The sequence below is a fragment of the Talaromyces stipitatus genome, genomic scaffold, assembly GCF_000003125.1.
Source record: "Talaromyces stipitatus ATCC 10500 scf_1105507295541 genomic scaffold, whole genome shotgun sequence".
NCBI lineage: Eukaryota > Fungi > Ascomycota > Eurotiomycetes > Eurotiales > Trichocomaceae > Talaromyces > Talaromyces stipitatus.
The window spans coordinates 2,428,763-2,448,134 of record NW_002990115.1 but is presented as its reverse complement, the minus strand read 5'-3'; the positions used below and the strand labels follow the sequence as shown (position 1 = coordinate 2,448,134).

At 47.4% G+C, this 19,372-nt stretch overlaps 8 protein-coding genes across 8 annotated transcripts, besides 2 other annotated features; 5 read left to right on the top strand and 3 right to left on the bottom strand.

Moving 5' to 3' along the window:
* Window positions 1–13: 13 nt before the first annotated feature.
* Window positions 14–2,565, top strand: TSTA_032300 (F-box and WD40 domain protein, putative; the record flags this gene model as incomplete). The annotated part of the gene is made up of 3 exons (XM_002480363.1): window positions 14–764; window positions 828–1,179; window positions 1,234–2,565. 3 exons carry the CDS (start codon window positions 14–16, stop codon window positions 2,201–2,203), a joined length of 2,073 nt encoding a protein of 690 aa, XP_002480408.1. The 3' UTR covers window positions 2,204–2,565.
* Window positions 2,566–2,734: 169 nt separating this feature from the next.
* Window positions 2,735–2,755: a microsatellite.
* Window positions 2,756–2,965: 210 nt separating this feature from the next.
* Window positions 2,966–4,423, top strand: TSTA_032290 (microtubule associated protein EB1, putative; the record flags this gene model as incomplete). Its single annotated transcript, XM_002480362.1, has 6 exons — window positions 2,966–2,979; window positions 3,073–3,144; window positions 3,209–3,243; window positions 3,348–3,425; window positions 3,499–3,986; window positions 4,046–4,423. The coding sequence occupies 6 exons, from the start codon at window positions 2,966–2,968 to the stop codon at window positions 4,103–4,105; spliced, it is 747 nt and encodes a 248-aa protein (XP_002480407.1). The 3' UTR covers window positions 4,106–4,423.
* A 1,518-nt stretch (window positions 4,424–5,941) lies between these two features.
* TSTA_032280 (uncharacterized protein) lies at window positions 5,942–7,682 on the top strand (the record flags this gene model as incomplete). The annotated part of the gene is made up of 2 exons (XM_002480361.1): window positions 5,942–6,323; window positions 6,819–7,682. 2 exons carry the CDS (start codon window positions 5,942–5,944, stop codon window positions 7,436–7,438), a joined length of 1,002 nt encoding a protein of 333 aa, XP_002480406.1. The 3' UTR covers window positions 7,439–7,682.
* A 488-nt stretch (window positions 7,683–8,170) lies between these two features.
* On the bottom strand, window positions 8,171–9,463 carry TSTA_032270 (RTA1 domain protein, putative). The gene is made up of 5 exons (XM_002480360.1): window positions 9,243–9,463; window positions 8,663–9,179; window positions 8,583–8,609; window positions 8,482–8,529; window positions 8,171–8,432 (listed from the first exon to the last, which is right to left on the bottom strand). Exons 1-5 carry the CDS (start codon window positions 9,451–9,453, stop codon window positions 8,240–8,242), a joined length of 996 nt encoding a protein of 331 aa, XP_002480405.1. The 5' UTR covers window positions 9,454–9,463; the 3' UTR covers window positions 8,171–8,239.
* Window positions 9,464–10,465: 1,002 nt separating this feature from the next.
* Window positions 10,466–12,744, bottom strand: TSTA_032260 (PHD finger domain protein, putative; the record flags this gene model as incomplete). The annotated part of the gene is made up of 3 exons (XM_002480359.1): window positions 10,466–10,609; window positions 10,665–12,383; window positions 12,412–12,744. 3 exons carry the CDS (start codon window positions 12,742–12,744, stop codon window positions 10,466–10,468), a joined length of 2,196 nt encoding a protein of 731 aa, XP_002480404.1.
* Window positions 11,533–11,591: a microsatellite.
* Window positions 12,745–13,010: 266 nt separating the features above from the next.
* TSTA_032250 (uncharacterized protein) lies at window positions 13,011–15,779 on the top strand. The gene is made up of 2 exons (XM_002480358.1): window positions 13,011–13,166; window positions 13,503–15,779. Exon 2 carries the CDS (start codon window positions 14,147–14,149, stop codon window positions 15,602–15,604), a length of 1,458 nt encoding a protein of 485 aa, XP_002480403.1. The 5' UTR covers window positions 13,011–13,166; window positions 13,503–14,146; the 3' UTR covers window positions 15,605–15,779.
* Window positions 15,780–16,133: 354 nt separating this feature from the next.
* TSTA_032240 (transcription regulator PAB1642, putative) lies at window positions 16,134–16,961 on the top strand (the record flags this gene model as incomplete). Its single annotated transcript, XM_002480357.1, has 2 exons — window positions 16,134–16,344; window positions 16,381–16,961. 2 exons carry the CDS (start codon window positions 16,134–16,136, stop codon window positions 16,959–16,961), a joined length of 792 nt encoding a protein of 263 aa, XP_002480402.1.
* A 561-nt stretch (window positions 16,962–17,522) lies between these two features.
* Window positions 17,523–18,193, bottom strand: TSTA_032230 (uncharacterized protein; the record flags this gene model as incomplete). The annotated part of the gene is made up of 3 exons (XM_002480356.1): window positions 17,523–17,703; window positions 17,853–18,046; window positions 18,098–18,193. The coding sequence occupies 3 exons, from the start codon at window positions 18,191–18,193 to the stop codon at window positions 17,523–17,525; spliced, it is 471 nt and encodes a 156-aa protein (XP_002480401.1).
* Between the last annotated feature and the right edge of the window lie 1,179 nt (window positions 18,194–19,372).

The window sequence follows — 19,372 nt, the reverse complement described above, 5'->3', positions numbered from 1 at the left end:
TTTCTCTTACATCATGACACCACACGATTCATATCCTCACCGTTCCGCTCGGAGACGACCGTCGTTGCTTCTACGCGCTCGTCCAAAAACAGCAGGCCCAGGTGAAATGCCTGGTGCAGACGTTCCTTGGGTGAGCCCCGGTCCTTGGGCCTTCAATGCGTCCTGTAACAACGGCGACGACAGCCAAATCAGCCTTTGTCAACAGGTCCATGAGCCCACCGATGTGTTTGAAGAGATATCTGTATTCCCTGAACCGCCACCTCGTCATCGCTCAGCAAAGAGCTTCTCGAGCATTCGTCATGGTGTTGACGGTCTACGTGCGCTCGGCCGACGTCTCTCCGTGACGATTCGAGGAAAAGGCCCGAAACACAATCTACATGTGCCATCTGAAAGCGACCGATACATAGATGGAGAAAAACATTCAGGCGCCGTCCCTGAGGGGAGGCACCGCAATGCTTGGTTCAAGGGACATAGTATCAATCGCCGGCCGTCGCTCCACAGTGTTTCTGCCTTACACTCGTTCTATGCGCCAACTGCAAATGTTGCAAATTTCATTCCTGGTATGGGTTTTGAGCCCCCCGTCTTTTCTAATGATCTGTCCAGTGGTGCTGCGGCTCGGGCTGCCGCCGCCGCCCAAAATGAGATGGCTAAACGGAGTATCTCTCTGGGAGATTCGAAGATTTTCGACTCGGAAAGTGGAATTGGAATCGATTTGCGCGACCGGTCCGACCTGTCAGATTGCGAAACAGTTGTTGTACGATTAGGTGAGCTGAAGATAATTTTTAAAGACCTGCTCATGAAAGAATCGTCATTAACGCGTTGAGTAGATCCTGTGGCATACCTACCCGCTGAGCTCATTTCTCATATATTTTCATTCTTGAGTCCTGCATCGTTAGTGCAGTTGGAAGCTGTTTCAAAGTCTTGGAATAAGGCCGCTTCGTCGCATCATGTGTGGCGGAATGTTTTCCGTCAGACGTATGGCTACAAATTGTCTGAATCATCATCTCCTGCCGCGAGAAAGACTCCGTCAGCAGGTTTAGGCAAGATCCTACCTAATCAAGATTGGAAGAAAATGGCTATGGTTCGAAAGTCATTAGATCAGCGATGGAAAAGCGGCAAGGCGGCAGCCATCTATCTCAAAGGTCATACCGACACTGTATATTGCGTTCAATTTGATGAGTATGTCTGACTTTCCTTGCTTTTACATGGCAATTGCTGACTTTTCTTCTTCAGGCATAAGATTATCACTGGCTCTCGGGATCGCACCATTCGTATTTGGGATGCTCATTACCCATGGTCATGTCTCAAAGTGATCGGGGCGCCTGCCACCCAACAGCGCCAGTCGGCCACAAATAACACAGACCAGCAGCCTTCTGCCAACCCGCCGTTTCTTTCTATTTGCGCACCAAGTCAACAGTGGGCAGATGTGGTTGACCAGTCAATTGCGTTATCTGATTGCCACAACGCCTCAATTTTGTGCCTTCAGTATGACGACGAGATCATGGTCACTGGGTCCTCCGATTTCACTTGCATTATCTGGGATGTCAAAAACGACTACAAACCAATCCGGCGATTGGTTGGCCATAGGTCAGGAGTTCTAGACTGCTGCTTCGATGATCGATATATCATCTCATGTTCTAAGGACACGACAATATGCGTTTGGGATCGGGGAACAGGCAAGTTGGTTAAAAAATTGCTAGGCCATCGTGGGCCAGTCAATGCGATCCAATTGCGCGGCGATCTTCTGGTCTCAGCTAGTGGAGATGGTGTAGCCAAGTTATGGAATATTTCATCTGGTCTGTGTGTCAAAGAATTCTCCAGCAAGGACCATGGGCTCGCCTGTGTTGAATTCACCGAAGACGGCCGAACCATTCTGGCTGGTGGTAATGATAAGGTGATCTATCAATACGATGCCAACAGCGGCGACATGGTTGGAGAAGTCGACGGCCATAATGGGCTAGTCCGGTCTTTGCATCTGGATAGTTTGAACAACCGCCTTATCAGCGGTAGCTACGACTTTAGTGTCAAGGTCTTCGATGCTACTACCGGAAAGCTATCTATTGATTTCCCTGGGTGGACCACCAGCTGGATCTTGAGTGCCAAGTCAGATTACCGTCGCATTGTGGCTACGAGTCAAGATTCAAGTGTGGTTATTATGGATTTTGGATATGGATTGGACGGTATAGAGTTGCTGGAAGAATAGGATAGATCTCGCTTGTTTTCACTTCTTCTTTTTTAGATTCCCCTTGAATGTGCTTTCATTCTCAGTTCTGATTTTGCCACTTCTTCTTCTTTATCTTCTTCTTACATTGGCGAGTTATCCAGACTGTTCATATATTTTGTTTTGCTTCATTGACATATATTCACTTTCTGCCTGCCTGCCACCAGGATTGGGCCACCCTGGGACTATATTATTCTGCTTTTATTATTCTATCTCGCTTTATTTCCTCTTCTGTCTTCTCACCTTTCAGTTCTCATAGAACATGCGTTCTTCTCAAAAGTTGTCTATAGACATGGCATGCGATAGAGTCGCTACATATACATATACATGTTCTTTGTTCTTTTGATTTTATATCCACATACATAGCTGTGAGTTTGAAGGCAAATAGACCTGTGATCTTTTGCAACTTGTAGAAATTCATTTGCTCTATACTCGTGTAGAGGTGATCTTGGTACATGATTGGCGGCAGTGCTTACATAGGCTTGGATGTTGGTGGGGACCAGACTGGGCTGCCAAAACAAAACAAAACAAAACTTTGCCCTCTCCTCATTCTGTATCCTGTTTGCATCCATCCTTCAAGACACGCTGCGGCTAGTCTTACATTTTGTCATTTTGTGGGACTGTTCATTTGTCTAAACTGTTCTTGTCTTCATCTTCTTCTTATATTTGAAAGGGAAAAAAAGGAGGTTACCTGAGCCATCTGTTTTCCCTTTTTTTTCAATATCCATCTTCACATACCCCGCCATGAGTGAGTCAAGGTACGTGCAAGCCCTCGTTACTCGTTTGCGACTATCATTTGGAGTGGTCGAAGGTGTGTCTCGAGGTCGACAGCAGTACTGATTAGTGTATAGGCAAGAGCTTTTAGCATGGTTGAACAACCTCCTTCAGCTCAACATTACCAAAGTTGAGCAGTGCGGTACAGGGTACGTCGGAACCGTTTTTGAAATGTATAGACTGGAATTCTAACTGTTGTTACGATGTTTCTAGAGCGGCTTTCTGCCAAATATTCGATTCGATCTTCAGTTAGTCCTCCCCGATTACATTTACCGATCCGCTCGGAATGAGATTTCGCAGTTGTTTAAATCCAAATGGCGATACACACACTGACTTTCAATCTGTCTATCAGTGGATGTGACTATGAACCGTGTCAAATTCAATGTCAATACCGAATATGCATACCTCCAAAATTTCAAGGTCCTCCAAAGTACGTTTTCACCTCACGGCCGCACACTTGTGACCCATATTCGAGGTGATCTGATCACTAACTTTCCTCAAAGATACGTTTAATCGTCACCAGATCGACCGACCGGTCCCCGTCGAGGCTCTAGTGAAATGCCGTATGCAGGACAACCTCGAATTTCTTCAATGGGCCAAAAAATTCTGGGATCAACATTACCCCGGCGGTGACTACGATGCCGTTGCTCGTCGCAAAGCATCAGGCGGGCCGGCGGCATCAGCAGCTCCCGTATCAGCAGCCCGTACCAGCAGTGCCGGCGCTCGACGAGGCGGTACCACTCCCACCGGCGCCGGCGTTCGACCTCGTGTAGGTGGTGCAGCAGCCGGACCGGGAGTCGCGGCATTGAACCAGGAGATTGCGGCACAAAAGGAAGCCATTGCGGGACTTGAGAAGGAACGTGATTTTTATTTTGCCAAATTGCGCGATATCGAGTTGTTGCTGCAGACGGCTGTTGAGGCGGATCCGAAGTTGGAGGAGGATGATGATTCGTTGGTGAAGCATATCCAGGGTATTCTATATTCGACTGAGGTATGCCAACGCCCCCGGTTGTTTGTAGGAGAGGTGAGGGTTGCTAACAGCTTCTATAGGAAGGATTTGAGATTCCTGCAGAAGCCGAAGAAGGTCAAGAGGAGCTGGAGACGTTTTAGTCGTGGCATTGTTCGAGTCGTACTTCTTTTCACATCCTCGCCTATTGTCCTTTGAGTATACTATCCAAATACCCGCCTCCTCAATCCCGTCGTTTCTATTCTCAGCGTCATCCTCTCTTTTCTACCTTATCTTTACATCTTCGCCTCTCGGTGTTCCAAGAGTCGCCATCACTGGATCAACTTGAGTTGTCTCCTCAGAAAAACGCATTTACCTACCACGCCTTGTTTCCTTTGTTAGAGAGACTGACATAGTTGCGGACCTGTCTTGTAGCTATAGATTGTTTCGATTCAATGCACTGAAACATTAACTAGTTACGTAGTTACGTCAGTTTTCTTGTTAGGTAATATGTTAAAAAATACGACGTAGTTAACGTTAATACGTAAGTATCATGTTACTATTTACGGATTGTATGTGGGTATGGACAAGGAACTTTGTACGTATTGTACGTACTGTCAAAGATAGGGCTGCTTCTACAAACTATTCCACGATTAGAATCTATCTCGGTAGTGCATCTGATACCGTCACGCGATATGTGCAATACGGTGTATGTCCCTTCCAGAATGCTACTATGGAGCAGCGCAAAGCACAGCAATATACTAGATTAAATGCGACGCCGTCCAATGACGGCTCCTCAGACTGATATTTTCACGCGGGAAGGATTATCTAATTAAACATTGTACTGTTTACGGTTTAGCGCCAGGAACAGTGGGCTGCCAAGACTGGGTCTTTGACTTAGCTGACGTTTTCAACGTACACACTCATTCAGACGACGAAGCACGGAGAGTATCTGTACATAGCCTGAAAGCCTAGGATCATATATGAATATAGAGTACAGTCCTACTAAATTATCATTGCCCATGAATATATTCTCCGTACATGTTTGCAATTCATACCACCGAACTATGTATGTAATCGCAATACTGTATTGTGCAGGGATTCCCGCCGATACGGAAAATTACACAAAGCTGGGGCTTCTTTCCACAACTCTGATTGGCTGTACCTCAACTCCCGTACGGCCCAGAACAAAACACGGCACCGGCCGTCTTTTGTCTCTTTTCCTTTTCAATAATAATTCAAACCGCTTCTTTTCTTTTTCTTCCTCTTCTCCTTCCTCTATCCCATCTATCTCTATCTCAATGATGTGTTTTCCGGGTCAGGTATCGCTGTCTACCTCCCTCCGTCGCATAACCATGTGTTAGGCTCCATTGATACGTGTCGTCGCTCCTTCGTCAGTCACTCCTTCTATTCTCAGGGTACGTCTCGTTCGCTGTTCCGTCACGCGATGTCAGTCCGTACATGTTGACCGTAACCTAGACAAACAGTCCAGCTTTCGTTCTGTCAATTTTAAACTCATCTTCTCCCTGTTGGAGTATCCTTTCTCTCGTCATCCGAGTTTAGCTGCAGGTTGATTCACTACCTGCTGGACGTCCACTCCTTGTTATCACGGTCAAATATCTAGTTTTGCGATCATACGCTCCTTCGAATTCGCAGTGCGGCTACTTTCATAGTCTCCATTATTCAATCACAATTCTATTTCTGTTCGAATTCTACCTCTTCCCGGCATTTGTTGCCATTCAAATCATCAAACTATATTCACGCTAAAACACTCCACCAATCGAGCGACCATCAAAAATACGAATGCTGGAGTCCACAGTGTACAGTCTGGAATGCCGGTCATTGTTTGAGGTTGCGTTTGTAAAAAGAAAGGAAATCAGCATACGACCAGAAGTCGGGGGGAAGAAAGCTTGCTTGGAATCGGCAGCGACCTTAGGGTCGTGTCGCCGATCATGACCCACCATCACCATCACCACCATCATGGGGACCAACAACCCCGTATGGACGCTGAAGTGAGCAGGGATACGCTGGGCTCGGATGAGGACATCCAACTGAGCTACGATCAACGACTCATTGATAGTAACTATGCAAATTCACCACATACAAGTTTGGGGGAGCCATCAATCGATCCCTTCGATGTTACGGAAAAAGGTTTTGGCTTGGCTCGACGAGATACTAAAGAAGTGACACAGACTGTAACGGCAGTTGTGGCAACTGCAATTGACGTGATTATTGAAAGCGGCTCGCAGACTATCGCGCAAGTAACGGTTACATCACTTCCGGCAGTTGTATCGGTTCCGACGCTGGGTATAGTCACAATCCCAGCAGATCCTAATCCTTCAGCAGTAACAGCCGCAACGGCAGTTGTCGCAGCGACTGCTGGTCCCGAGCATCAGATACCTCTTGGATCATCATCTACATCTTCTTTGCCTACAGAGCTCACATCACAAGATCTTTCGTCCACGCAATCCACTCAATCAGACTCGTCATTTTCAACAACGTTATTACCTACCACTTCCGTACCGATAACCTCTACTCCATCCGAAACATCATCCACGTTTTCATCCACTTCATCCACTTCGTCCACTTCAACTACCGCATCCTCACTCACTTCTTCGGAACCCTCGATCATATCTTCCTCGTCACTCTCCTCCACTACGAGTCCCTCGTCTACAACAATCTCGACTAGCCAGTCATCCTTTTCTTCTACTACCTCCTTCTCTAACTCAGGGCATTCGACTACTAGCGGTACACAATATCCAACGTCCTCTTCAACTTCGTCAACATCAAACTCATCAGGCGGTGGGTCGGACACAGGAAAAATTGTTGGCGGTGTAGTTGGCGGAGTACTTGGCCTGCTAGTAGTACTGTTATTAGCATTCCTACTTTTACGATGGAGGAGGAAACGAGCACAATCGACTGCCGGTACAACGGAGACAACTTCGAGGGGTATTCAGGACGGCTCGGGACCCCGTTCAGCTGAAATGGCCTCCCAGCGTTCGAGTAATACACCGCTAGCGGCCGCCTCAGTTTTAGGTCGCTGGGCTTCATCGTCATCTCGTCGCTCTGGACGGCGAGAAGACGGATTCGGCGCAACAGGCGAGCGCGGATTTCAAAAAATCTCAGGTCGCAAGATTCCTTCTGTTCTTCACACGGGTGGAGATGGATATGGAGATGAAATCGGAGAAGAACCTGTCCCAGAATTACGGACTCCACCTCTAGAAGCGACCAGTCCGGTATCACCCGTCAGTGCGATCGGTGGTGGAAATCACCACTATCCTCCCATGCGCGATGATTTCATTGCAGCAGGTGTAGGAGTAGGCGCATTTGTATTGCGACCATCCCCTGCCCGAACACCAACAACGAGCTCAGTGGATCTGGCAGCTCCATCGCAATCGAGTCAGACAGGGGTTTCGCCCGCGAGACCTGATCCATTGGGACGAACACTGTCACGATACGATGGGAGTCGAAGCAGTCGCTTTACAGAAGGTATCTGATCAACCACACTCCCACCTATATCATACGAATCACGACCGTAATCTATATTTCTGGGACATGTCCGTTTTTGCCTTTTATCTATTTTTTTCACATCTGTGGTCTATTTTCGGCCTTTTCCCCATAGTTATTTTTCGTACATACCCGACTCTTCTTAAATGTTTATAGGATTGAGAGTCGATCTGTCCGCTCGACTATTTACCTGCTGGATGCATTGTATTTTATTCTGGATTTATATCATTTAATCCATTCATTTCTATCTCGGGAATTTTCCTCTGCCAATGTTCGATCGATGATAAAACTTATTCAGTCTATAACATTCGGTAGATACCAATCTGTACAAGGGTCCAGTATCAACCCAGGAAAGGGACTACAGTAGAAGCTAGCTATAACGAAAGGAAGGCCACTCCATATTTCTACTGATACCAGATGGGACTGAAGAGCATCCAATTTGTCAATACTAAAATGGATTAATATATTAGGGGTGCCCTAAATCGAACTCGCTTCTGGATATATGGACTTAGGCCCTGAGCGGCGTTCTGTTCGTTATCATTGATAACTCCGTACAGTGACTTTACACAGATCGCGGTACCTTAACTTTAACTTGCGGAGGTAGGGAAAGGTCTGGAATGTTTCCTTTTTGGTATCTTCACCATTTCTCGTATGGAAGAAACAAGTCTATTGACTGTGAATATGTATATAGATCATCTAGTAATCTAGTGAAAAAATGGAAGCGTATATAAGTCAAGATATCCAGAAGAAAAGGGAATAGCAAAAAGGAGGGCTAAATGCTCCTATCAAGTTTAATGGTTCGAAGACTCCGCTCCTTCTTCAGGCGTCCCCGGTTTATATCCTTCATTACTCACCACTGCATTATTCTCAGTACCGGTTGCAGTATCGGTAGATGAAGTGAGGAGAGCATTGGATGATCCCATTTCGGGGAAGTAGAATCCCGGGGCGAAGATTGTGAGGAGCATGGCTGGGTAGAGGACCATACTTTTATATGTTAGTTCAGGCATCTTCGAACTTGAGGGGGAATACTTACGCTCCCTCGAGGACGTAGAAAAGGACTTCATTACGCATGATGGAGTTTCTGTGAAGTTAGTATGCAATACAGTTCTTAGTTAGGGTTAGATGCGAACTCACCCCCATCCACCGGCCATTTCGGCGACACTAAAAACCGTTAGCCATATGTATGAACATCACACAGGTATAGAAAAACATACCGATAAATACATCTCACCAAAATCCCCGCATACGCACACGCAATAGCGGAACAAAAAACCCGAAACCGCCTCGAATACCAAATCTGCGCATTCGCCGAATTCCTAACCTTCTCTGACGGATTCTTGAAATGCTTCATAGCCGAAACGAAGAAATCCAACGACAGCAGCCCAAAGACAGCCAAATTGACCACTTGCAACGCAATACCGGCGATGATGATATCGTTGCCCGTTTTGAGAGTCTTTTCGTCAATGGGGGTTTTGTCGGAGGCTGCTGCGTCGACGCCGCCGCCTACACCTTGGAGACAGAGACAAAAGACGTCGAAGGGAATGAAGATCCAGGTGTAGAGGCGAGGTGTTATACGGGAAAAGTCTGGACCGACGGTGCGCGCAACGTGTTTGAGGGTGAGATAGATTCCCGCGCAGATCAGGGTTGGTGCGAGGATGATGCAGACGAGATCTAGTTTGAAGCCTGGGTCGGACCAGGGGTTGTAATGCATCAAGACTCGGCCAATGTATCCTTTAGTTGGTTTAGTTATTTTTCTCTTAGATTTGGATGTCGAAAGACCGGGAGACGACTAACCACAAGTCTCAAGCGCAAATCCAGCAGAGACCACCACGCCAAACACCCAGGTCTTTTTCCATAATCCGACACCCAGTGTGAATATGGTACAGAGCGCATAAAGCACAACGAAGAATATATTCGCCCCTAGATTAGGGTAGTAACCCAGTGTGGTTGCTTCGACGGGGCATTGCGCCGAAACTTCGGTGCAGCTCGCGTGGCTGGAGGGCATGTTTCCTCCTTTGTGACTTCTTATATAGAGATCGATTAGGAAGAACGAAAGAACGATACTGTAAGGATATATACGGGTGGCAGTATACTAGCCGGAAGAAAAAAATTGAAGGGAAAGATGGACTGGTTAAGTATGGAGAACTTGTTCGTAATTAATAACTAACGAAAATATACTTAACTCAGTTACTAGACTATGGGTCTGTTCCATATGGGACGATTGATTATGGGGCCGTATACCTCGTTTTACAACAGGGATGAGACTAACTACGTAACCCCAGTCCTGATCAAAGATAACATAAACAAAACGTTGTGGGTATAACTAGACCAGGCTGCCAATCTTCTAACGAACCAACCAATATTTCGTCCGAACCTGTGCACTGCCATGGCCGGCTCGATCAGAATACTAATGATGATGATGGTGAGATCTTGGCAGCCAGTCACGTCGCCCTAGTTGGTGGGGAGAGAGATTCTAGTCCATTCTTAGTATGTTGTTGGATACGATATGTCTTTCGTTGTTTCAGCTGTCACCCTAGGTATCAGGCCAGGGTACGTATTTGTATATGGTATCTGGATTCCGGAGATGTGAATGAAGAAACGGCCCGGGTCCAATGTGGTTGAGAGAAACACTAGAAGCAGATCCCACCTGGCGTACTGCGATCTGTGCCAATTTGCATCTCAAATCGTGTACGAGCATTACGAAGCCACTCGTTCAGCTCGTATTCTTGATGTCCCTTTGATATCGTACTCGTACTCGAAGATCCTTATTCGGCTAGTCTACTCCGCTAGATGGGCCCGGCTTCCGGGATTAGGGTTAGACTAGACCCTTACTGCTCGATAAGTCCGAAAGTCGGTATAGGGTCACCAAGTGACAGCAATTCATTCTTATGATACACTAACCCCATTAACAATTCCCAGCCCTACCAATTTGATTTACAACTCCATCGCACGACGCCATGGTATCATACCCTTGCGAAATAAACAAATATCCCAACGATACAGAGCAGTACCGATGCTTATCGCCGTCCACCACCCACTCGTTCTATACCATCTGGTGCCTTCTTCAGCTTCACGCGACACTCGGGACAGAACCATTTCGCACGTCGGCTTGGCGGTTCTTTCAAGCCAATGCATTCGAGATGGAACCATTCGCCTTCGCACTATCAAATTCGTTAGATCAGAACAATAAATAAGGTTGCTCATCATCGAACTTACATCAGGGTTTTCACAATTGATCATTGTCCCAAAACTGACATCCTTGCAGAGACAATAACGCGGCTCATTCGGGTCAATCTTTTCCAGAACTCCATCTTCGTCAATCCGGTAGTCCTCACCCTTGACAGTCTCCTTGCCTGGTGCCCGCTTCTTAGGTTTGGATTTGCGTTTTCCGTGACTGAGGGTTGCTCCGCCTTCTAGACTAGAAGAAACAGGTCCCGGGGCAGGTCGTTTCTTCCGTCGAGCACCAGTTCCTGCGGCGGTAGTGCCTGAATCTGGACCGGGCGTCTTGGAAGCTGGGGTGACACTCTTACGGCGCAGGTGTTCACGTGTCAACCCCACCAGCGGGGCGTTCATTGCACTCCCTGGCTCCATAGAAGTTGCTGCTGAACGTCGTCTTGATGATGGCCGCGTTGTTGGAGGCGTCGGGGTCGCAGCACCTTTGATAGTCAAGGTAGTTGTCTGTGGGATATTCTCATGTGATGCAGCTGATCGTGCCCTGGTTGGTGGTGGACTAGATGATGATGGCTTTAAAATCTTGGTCCCAGAGATTTCACCAGAAGCCGTAGCAGTATCAAGCAGAGGTTGAGACGAATCCGCCGCGCCGCCTGTCGCTTCTGCTGAGAGAGCTTTGCCGGTGTTGCGTTTCTTGGACGGAGGTTTCGACGACAGAGGCTGATCTGGTTGCTCCACTGGTAGGCTCTCTTCAGCTTTTCTTTTCCGAGTAATCTTCGCTCTGCCCTTTGCTGCGGGAGTTACAGGTGTGCCATTGGGTTTTGCGGAATCTGTAGAAGCGACCTGGTTGTTTTCGCCTGAAGTAGAAGAAAATAGACGCTTGAAGGTAGAACCGATATCACTTATCCGTTTGGCTGCCAGCTCTGCTTCTGCCGCCGCTGCCGCTGCCGCCGCAGCAGCAGCAGATGCCGCTTCTTGCTCCCGAGCCATATTCTCACGCTTGAGTCGTTTTGCTTCATTTAGAATCATGCCGCGGTTACTGGTTTTGATCTCTTCTGCTGCAGATATATCAGCAGTCGCCTCGCTCTTGCGGATAAGCTTTCCCGGTACATAAGTATTCTCGATGTCATCACAATCAATAAGCTCCTCTCCAGTAGCCTGTGCTCTTGCTTTTGCTGCCCGATACCCTTCCCAGCCTCTTCCCCCAGTCGCGAGTTCGCGATTGATCATGATTTCACTCGGCTGCCAGATCGCATTCTTCTTCATTTTCTTCCTTAGTTTCGTCATCTCCCAGTCAGTAAGCCTAAGCCATGGTAGATCGTCACTACCCAGTTTGGCGTCTTCTGGAGGTGGTTTCAATAACGCTAGCGCATTGCTTGTCGAGATTCCAGCGACAGAACTGTGCACATTAGTGCCCGCTCCCGCTAATCGCTTGTTACCACGCTTCTTCTCTTTCTTGGGCTGTAACGCCTCCTTTTCAGGGTTAATAACAGGCCCTCCACGACGTGATCGCGCTTTGGGTGTTTCGTTGTCCGACTGCTCTGTGCTGGCAATAGGCGAATCCGGGTCAAGGCCAGCAATCATTGATCGCCGACCTCTAGATTTTGGTAAGCCATTTTTGTCCGGTGTCTGGCCGTCGACGCGCAGCGTGATACGTGTCGCACCCTTTTCTGCCTTCCGGCCACCCCTTGAGCGTTTAGCGGGAGGAGTGGCGTCGCGAGACGCCGGGTTTGGGTAGAAGCTCAAGTTTTCTTTTAATATTTCCTAAGCGATCGTAGTGGCGGTCAACAACATCGTAGATTCGACATGCCTCTGCGTATGAGGCTTCACGTGCATTGATCGCGCGGTTTAGGTGGGTGGATATTTGTTCGCGTAGTTCTTGAGGGTTGCGTCGAGACTCGGGTGGCAAATCTGGAAGCTGACCGTAGATCTTCGTAAGCTCGTGAACCTTTTGCGTAGCGTCCAAGTACGTCTCGTCGAGTCCACGGATCAAAGTTAACGAGCGAATGAGGTCCGATGGTAGGTACTCTGTGTAATCAATGAAATCTGTGACGGTGGCTTGGGCATCAGGGTCAAAAGGACCCTCGAATATGACCCCGCCGCTATCATCCGTGTCGTCTGCCATTGTTAACACGAAAGTGATGGCGAAGACGGTCCATGGAAGGGGAAAACCATCTCAATGCGAGGTGTCCCTACACTTTTGAGGTTGGATCGCCCCAAGTGATAACTCACGGATTAATATTCCTCCATTAGCCGACGCAGCCTGATTGGCCAGAGAGGACACCTAACTGATAAAGCTGCTTAGTGCTTCTCTCATTTTTCAACAGCTCCATATAATGATAATATTGGCTATTTATGAGTGAGCTACTACCTACTGATACCCCTTGAGAGAGCCATTTAAACTATTTCATTATGGCACATACATAGCAGAGCTGGACCAAAGCCCATAGGTGACGGTCCAGCCAACATTTCAGCCAGAGGCTTGTTGTCAAGTCAGTCAAACTTAACAACCTCTAACACAGCAATGTGAAGCTTCTAATCATCAAGGTGGGTAATCTGTATAGTACCCATTATTAGATCAGGGTCTCTGTTGTGATATATCCCGGCTTTTGTTGTGCGATCAGACAAAGCCAAAAAACAAATAAAAGAACTTTGGATAGATGCCCCAGAGAAATGTAGGGGATGTTTGTATCAGCCTACGGTATCTCCTTGAAAGAAATTCCAGAGAAGTTTGACCACAGGTCACGAGATCATCTTGCTGTTTGTCATCAGTTGTGGCCGCCGCTTTCTTTTCATCTCATGCCTTCTTCTTCCTCTTCCTCTTCCTTCCTCTGCTGAACCCAACCTCATCAGACTTCTATCTAGCTAACTGGCTTTCCCCAGACACCTTCCTAGATTCTGACGAAAAGTTTCACCACAACAGATTGAAGATGGAGAAAGCAACGCAGCGGCTACATCTTCTGTTCGCCAATCACGAGTCCCTCCTCGCCAAAGACACTGGCTTACGTCTTCCTGGCACAAAGGCGAACCCTAAAGTTGTCTCTAGCATTGACAAAACTGTTACGGAAGACAAGAACACCTTATCGCATACCAAACATAGAGGGATTCCAGCAACCGTGGCTGTCAAGGAGATTAAGAAAACTGATGATATTCAGATCAGACTAAATGAGCCCGATGAACGCACCGCTTTTGAGTCGGGGATTGAACCGTCTCCATCTTTGGTTGCACACTCGTTTTGCCCCGCCGCAGCGATCGTGAAACTGCCATACAAGTACATGCATGGTGACACAGCGAGAGTGATTGGAAAACGCTTCTTTGACGGAGGCCAGTTCTGGTCGAGAGAGTGGGATCTGTAGGCATTCGATACTATTTCAAGCGACCCTCCACCTCTAATCCAAGTTCTCAGCTATTACATTGTCCCTTCTCGTGACCTAGCACCAGGTCCTCTGCTTTTGTTGCCTGCTTCCCAGGTACAACAATTCCTGGATCTGATTAGCAAAGAGTTCAACATTCGCTTGACTATCCCCATGCATCCTGAACTGGGCCTACTGCTATCCTTCCAGGAGGAAGGGATGCCGCAGCCACAATACCTTGGTCGTTCATCGGATAAAGATGCCAAAGATGATTTGGTCTCCAAGGTTCCAGCGTTGCCTGCGAGCTCAAAGGATTCCATTGACAAGCCTTCTGATGGTCCGGAAGCACCGGTCGACATAAACAATGCCTTTCGCCAAAGGATGGAAGCCGGATTAAGTGCCACCAGAAAGAGATCAAAGGTCTCAAAGGAGAAAAGGCGAGCGGTTAAGATCGAGAAACAACGGGAATGGGTCCGATCTCTGAAAAGAGCACAATGTTATCTCGGATTACATCCATGTTGCTCAGACCGTACGAATGACAGCTACGATTCTGTCCATCAATCCATTCAGAAAGAAGAGCTGGCGCGCTCCCTGCCACCTCTGGCCCTGGACATGATCGCACCATTTCCCTTCGTAGACGAGCCTATCTTCATAAGCATCGACGTGGAATGGAACGAGCGCCAACGCAAACAAATCACAGAAGTGGGTATTTCCACCTTGGATACCTTGGACATTGCACATCTAGCTCCTAGGCAAGGTGGAAAGAACTGGCGGCAATGGATTCGTTCTCGACACTTTCGCGTTAAGGAGTATGCCCACATTGTGAATTGTGATTTTGTAACTGGTTGCCCTGATCAGTTCGGATTCGGCAAGAGCGAGTTTGTCTCACTTCAAGATGCTGGCCGGGTGGTAGAGAGCTGCTTCAATCCACCTTATTCTGCTCAAATTCCTGTGAAATTCGTCAATGAGGAATCCACTGACTCCAAGCCAAAAGTTACGATTGAGACAGCAATTGAAGGGTACAAGTTGCACCGTCGCAACGTGGTTCTTGTCGGTCACGACTTTCAGAGCGACATTGACTATCTCCGCAATCTGGGTTGCAACATATTTCCTTACAACGATGCGATTCCACAGCCCCAGACATCCTCACAGACCTTGAGCAGTCCGACCGCGCAAACACTGTTCTTAGATACCTTAGACACGGCAATGATGTTTCTAGCGCTCAAACGGGATGTACACTCCCGCTCGCTTGAAAATATCCTCAATTCTCTGGGTATACACGGCAGGAACCTTCATAATGCTGGTAACGATGCCCGGTTTACCCTTGAAGCCATGGTGCACATGATTATCAATGCGAGACTTGCTCTCGATAAGGGGGCACAAGAGCTTTCTGGTGATTACATGGACTGGGCAGCGAGGCCTGTCACAAACGCAGACACTGCACTGCATGAACTCGCTTGGCAAACTGAAGTTGAGCGCCGTGTCTCCGAGGCTGATGCTACTAGGGAAGCGCAAATCCGTGATGATTGCAAGATCTGGGAGATGGTCACCGGCTGGGATAGCGAAGAAGGGCCAACTGCTGATGATATTGACGGTGGAGAACCGAAGGGTTTCATGGTCATGTTAAAATGAGTTTTGGACAGCCCCAAACATCATGGCTCGATGGCGTTAAACTCTCGCTACGTTGATGCTGTACAGAGGGCTCAAGCTCGTATTGCGACCGTTGCGGTTTTTCATTGTACGACATCGAAGTACATAAGCAAATTGAAGCAAGTACAAAGGATGCTTCTTTTATCTTGTTAGGTGTATAGGTAGGAATAGACATAATATTCAAAACCAGAGTCTCTGAACATGTACCAGTTTTGACGTCATCCATAGAGTTGCCTCAGGTGGCCAAGTGACGAGTTCTACACCTAGAGTCTACATCTCGCGCTTTTCACAATTCGTATTATCTTTCCGGACTCTCATCTTCTAATGATCAGAATCCATTGTATGACCTTCGTATCCGAGAACCCCGCCCGGTGTGGAAACCTACACTGACAAACCACAGCTGTCGCAAACAACGACCTTCAACCTGGAGCATCATTTTATCGCCTCTCTGCTTATACCAGACTCGGCTCACCCTCGAAATTTTGAAACCAATTGATATCCGTCATCCAACATGTCGACTATGCCACTTACCAACTTGCTCAAGATAACGAGCAAAGCAGCCTTTGAGAGAGCCACCAAACATCCCTTCCTAGAGGCTGCTGGAAAAGGAGAGCTTCCCAAGGAGAAATTATCCCAATGGCTCGCACAGGACCGTTTATATGCACAAGCATACGTGCGCTTCATCGGTGCCATGCTTACCAAAGTGGTGTTACCAAACAATAGTTTAAATAGCAGGAAGTCATCGGTAGTCTCGGTAGAGCAACATATGTTTGACATTCTGGTCGAAGCACTGAACAACATTCAGCGAGAATTGGAGTTCTTCGACGAGGTGGCAATGGAATACGGTCTAGATATCACTGCACTGTCTAATCAACAGAGCGAGAATCAACATTCGGGAGCAAGCTATTTTCGGCCTTCCTTTATTACTCGAGCATATATCGATTTATTCATGTCAGTGTCTAGCCCCGGAGTGAGCTTAGTGGAAGGAATGGCCGTACTGTATGCGACGGAGTACGTCTATCTACATGCGTGGAAGCACGCTGCAGGAATCATGTCGCACACTGCAGCAAGTTGCGAAACCCTAGCGTCTCCAGCTTCATTTTCGACCGGTGCGGAACGGGATTTGGATGGGGGTGCATTACGTCGAAAATTCATTCCCAACTGGTCAAGCCCCGAGTTTGAGAAATTTGTGAATAGGATTGGGGAAGTGGTGGATGAGTTGGCTGCATGTATAAAGGGGGCGGATGTTATTGAGACGAATAGGAATCAGTGTATTGGATGGTGGAGACAAATCCTTTGGCTGGAGGAGCAGTTCTGGCCTGATGTTAATGAACATTGAAATTTTTTAATCACATACGGAGCTGTTGGCTATCCGACTGTATAGTATCTGACTGACAAGATCAGAAGCTTGATACTATACTACGATATTTGCGTACATATCTTGACAGCCCTCTGAGTATAGATTCGCAAGCCTGTTGGGATAGGATTTCTTCTTTATGTTATTTGAATGTAACCACAGAAGAAGTTGAGTTCATCTTGCTGCCTCAGCCCGTAACATAAACATAGTTAGCCGGCTAGCAGCACTTTGGTTGACGCAAGCCCCATACATATGTACTGGGCTGTTTGCCTCCAAGTCATTCAATGATTATACTCGTCCAGCAGGAAATTAGTCATAACTGGATGGATCTGTCTTCCGTTGCTCAACGTTTCGAGGACCGTATTTTCCCAGCACATAATGTGGACAGCCAGCTTCCTCCTTTCAGGAACTCCTAAACTCGAGGTCTTCTTGTTGTACAGGATCATGCATCCAAAAAACTCATCGCCCTTTAACCAGCCCTGCGGGGCTAGCTGAACCTTGATTCTGTAAAATTGCAATCGGGATGGATAGACCGGACGACACTTATCCGCTTTCTCCATACTGTAGATTCGTATATATTTTCTCGTCATGGGTTTTGACGTCCGTGGTTGAATACAGGACATACTCAGCGGCCTTTTTCATCGCAGATTGACAGCCGACAGAGAAGATCATACTCTCTTGAAAACCAAGATGTCTCCACTCGCCACGCCACTTTGTCCGACGCCTATTCGATCTCGAAATGCTGTAAAATCTGGGGGATCAGTTTGTCCATCTCCATGATGGAGATGTTCTTCCCGATACATGTTCGGGAGCCGCAACCGAACTGCTCATGATTCATTAGCGATTGTCCGCTACGGATAGACAGGCAGATACAGTACCGTCATAAGGTGTCGATCCGTTATTTTAACCTTGTCTTCGACCGACTCCGTCCAGCACTCAGGTCGGAATTCCGCTGTGTCTGTGCCGAAGATGCTCTGATCATAGTGTATCACTACCGGATTGATCCCAACCACTGTGCCGGCCTCTAGATGTACCCCACAGAACGTTTCTCCAGAATGTATTGCCGACTAGTTCAATTTCATAGGGCCCGCTGACCAGAAACAGTCCAGCCCACGCACGTTAGAGACGATGTGGGATCTATCAGCGGGATAGTCGGATTGTTCCACCCTTGCCAGTAACCATCCAAGAAGCCGCGGCTCAAATAGTGGTATCATTCCAGCGTTCAATGACACACAGAGAAGCACCGGAGTCTACGAAACAAAGCCCCCGTGCAAGCTAGCTAGCAAGCCATAGGTTATACTATGGACTGCTCGTTGGAGGGCTCGTTCGCGAGATTTTTCGGGGGGCTCGCTCGAGAACTACCAACGAAAACGAACTTGCTCATACAGAGCACGTACGTGGGATGGTTACTCCTGGGCTTGCCTGGAAGTTGGTTCGCTAGTTATCATCCCGGGCACATGCAAATGATCTCCCTCACTTAGAAATAGCTAGGCAACATGATCACGTAGCAGTAAATGGATGAATAGGCTGAAAGGAGAGATTCGGGAGATCTTATCGGCTAATATATAAATCTTTGCAAGCGTTGAAAGTTATAAAAATTTCTCTTCATCCCGGACGCTAATTCAGTATAATCAGGTTATAATGAAAGGAAGGCAGCTCCACATTTACATTGATGTCAGCTTGGATATCTTTAATATGGGACTGAAGAGCATCCGATTTATTAATACTATAATAGATCCATATAGTGGAGGTGCCCTTCATCCCCTGAATCAAACTCACTTCTGAATATATTGACTCGGGCGTGAAAGGCTTTCAGTTCGTTATAGCCAGGTTCTACTGTAATTTAATATTACGACGCTTCCCCAACATAGGCTTAGCGTATTCTCTCTCCGCAAATCACATGCTAACCCCATGGGGTTCCAGCCAATAGAGTTTGAGATAATCATGATCCTCAAGGATACAACAGACAGTTTTCTGAGTCTCTTCTACAACACCTTATGCGGAAATCCAGGCATGGAGAGACGTCGCCGACGCAAGGCTTCACAGCAGGAACGTATATGTTCAATCTGCTCCCAAGCATTTAAAAAAGCAGAGTATCTGGCCCGGCATTTCCAATCGCACACCGAAGAGAGACCCTATAGATGTAGTGTCTGTGGTAAGTCATATTGTTGACAGTATGGTCTCTCTATATTGAATATTGGAGAGACGCTTAAGCAAACAGAAAAACACTGTTGCCGACATTTGCGGTCGTATCATCAAAATGAGAATCGAGAGATGATAGGGGACGACGGGAGTCATGAAACGTAGCCAATACAACAACTACGTATCTCTATAGTACCATCTGTACCTGATCAGGCAGAATTGGACGGTCCCTTCACTGATGACTGGATTCG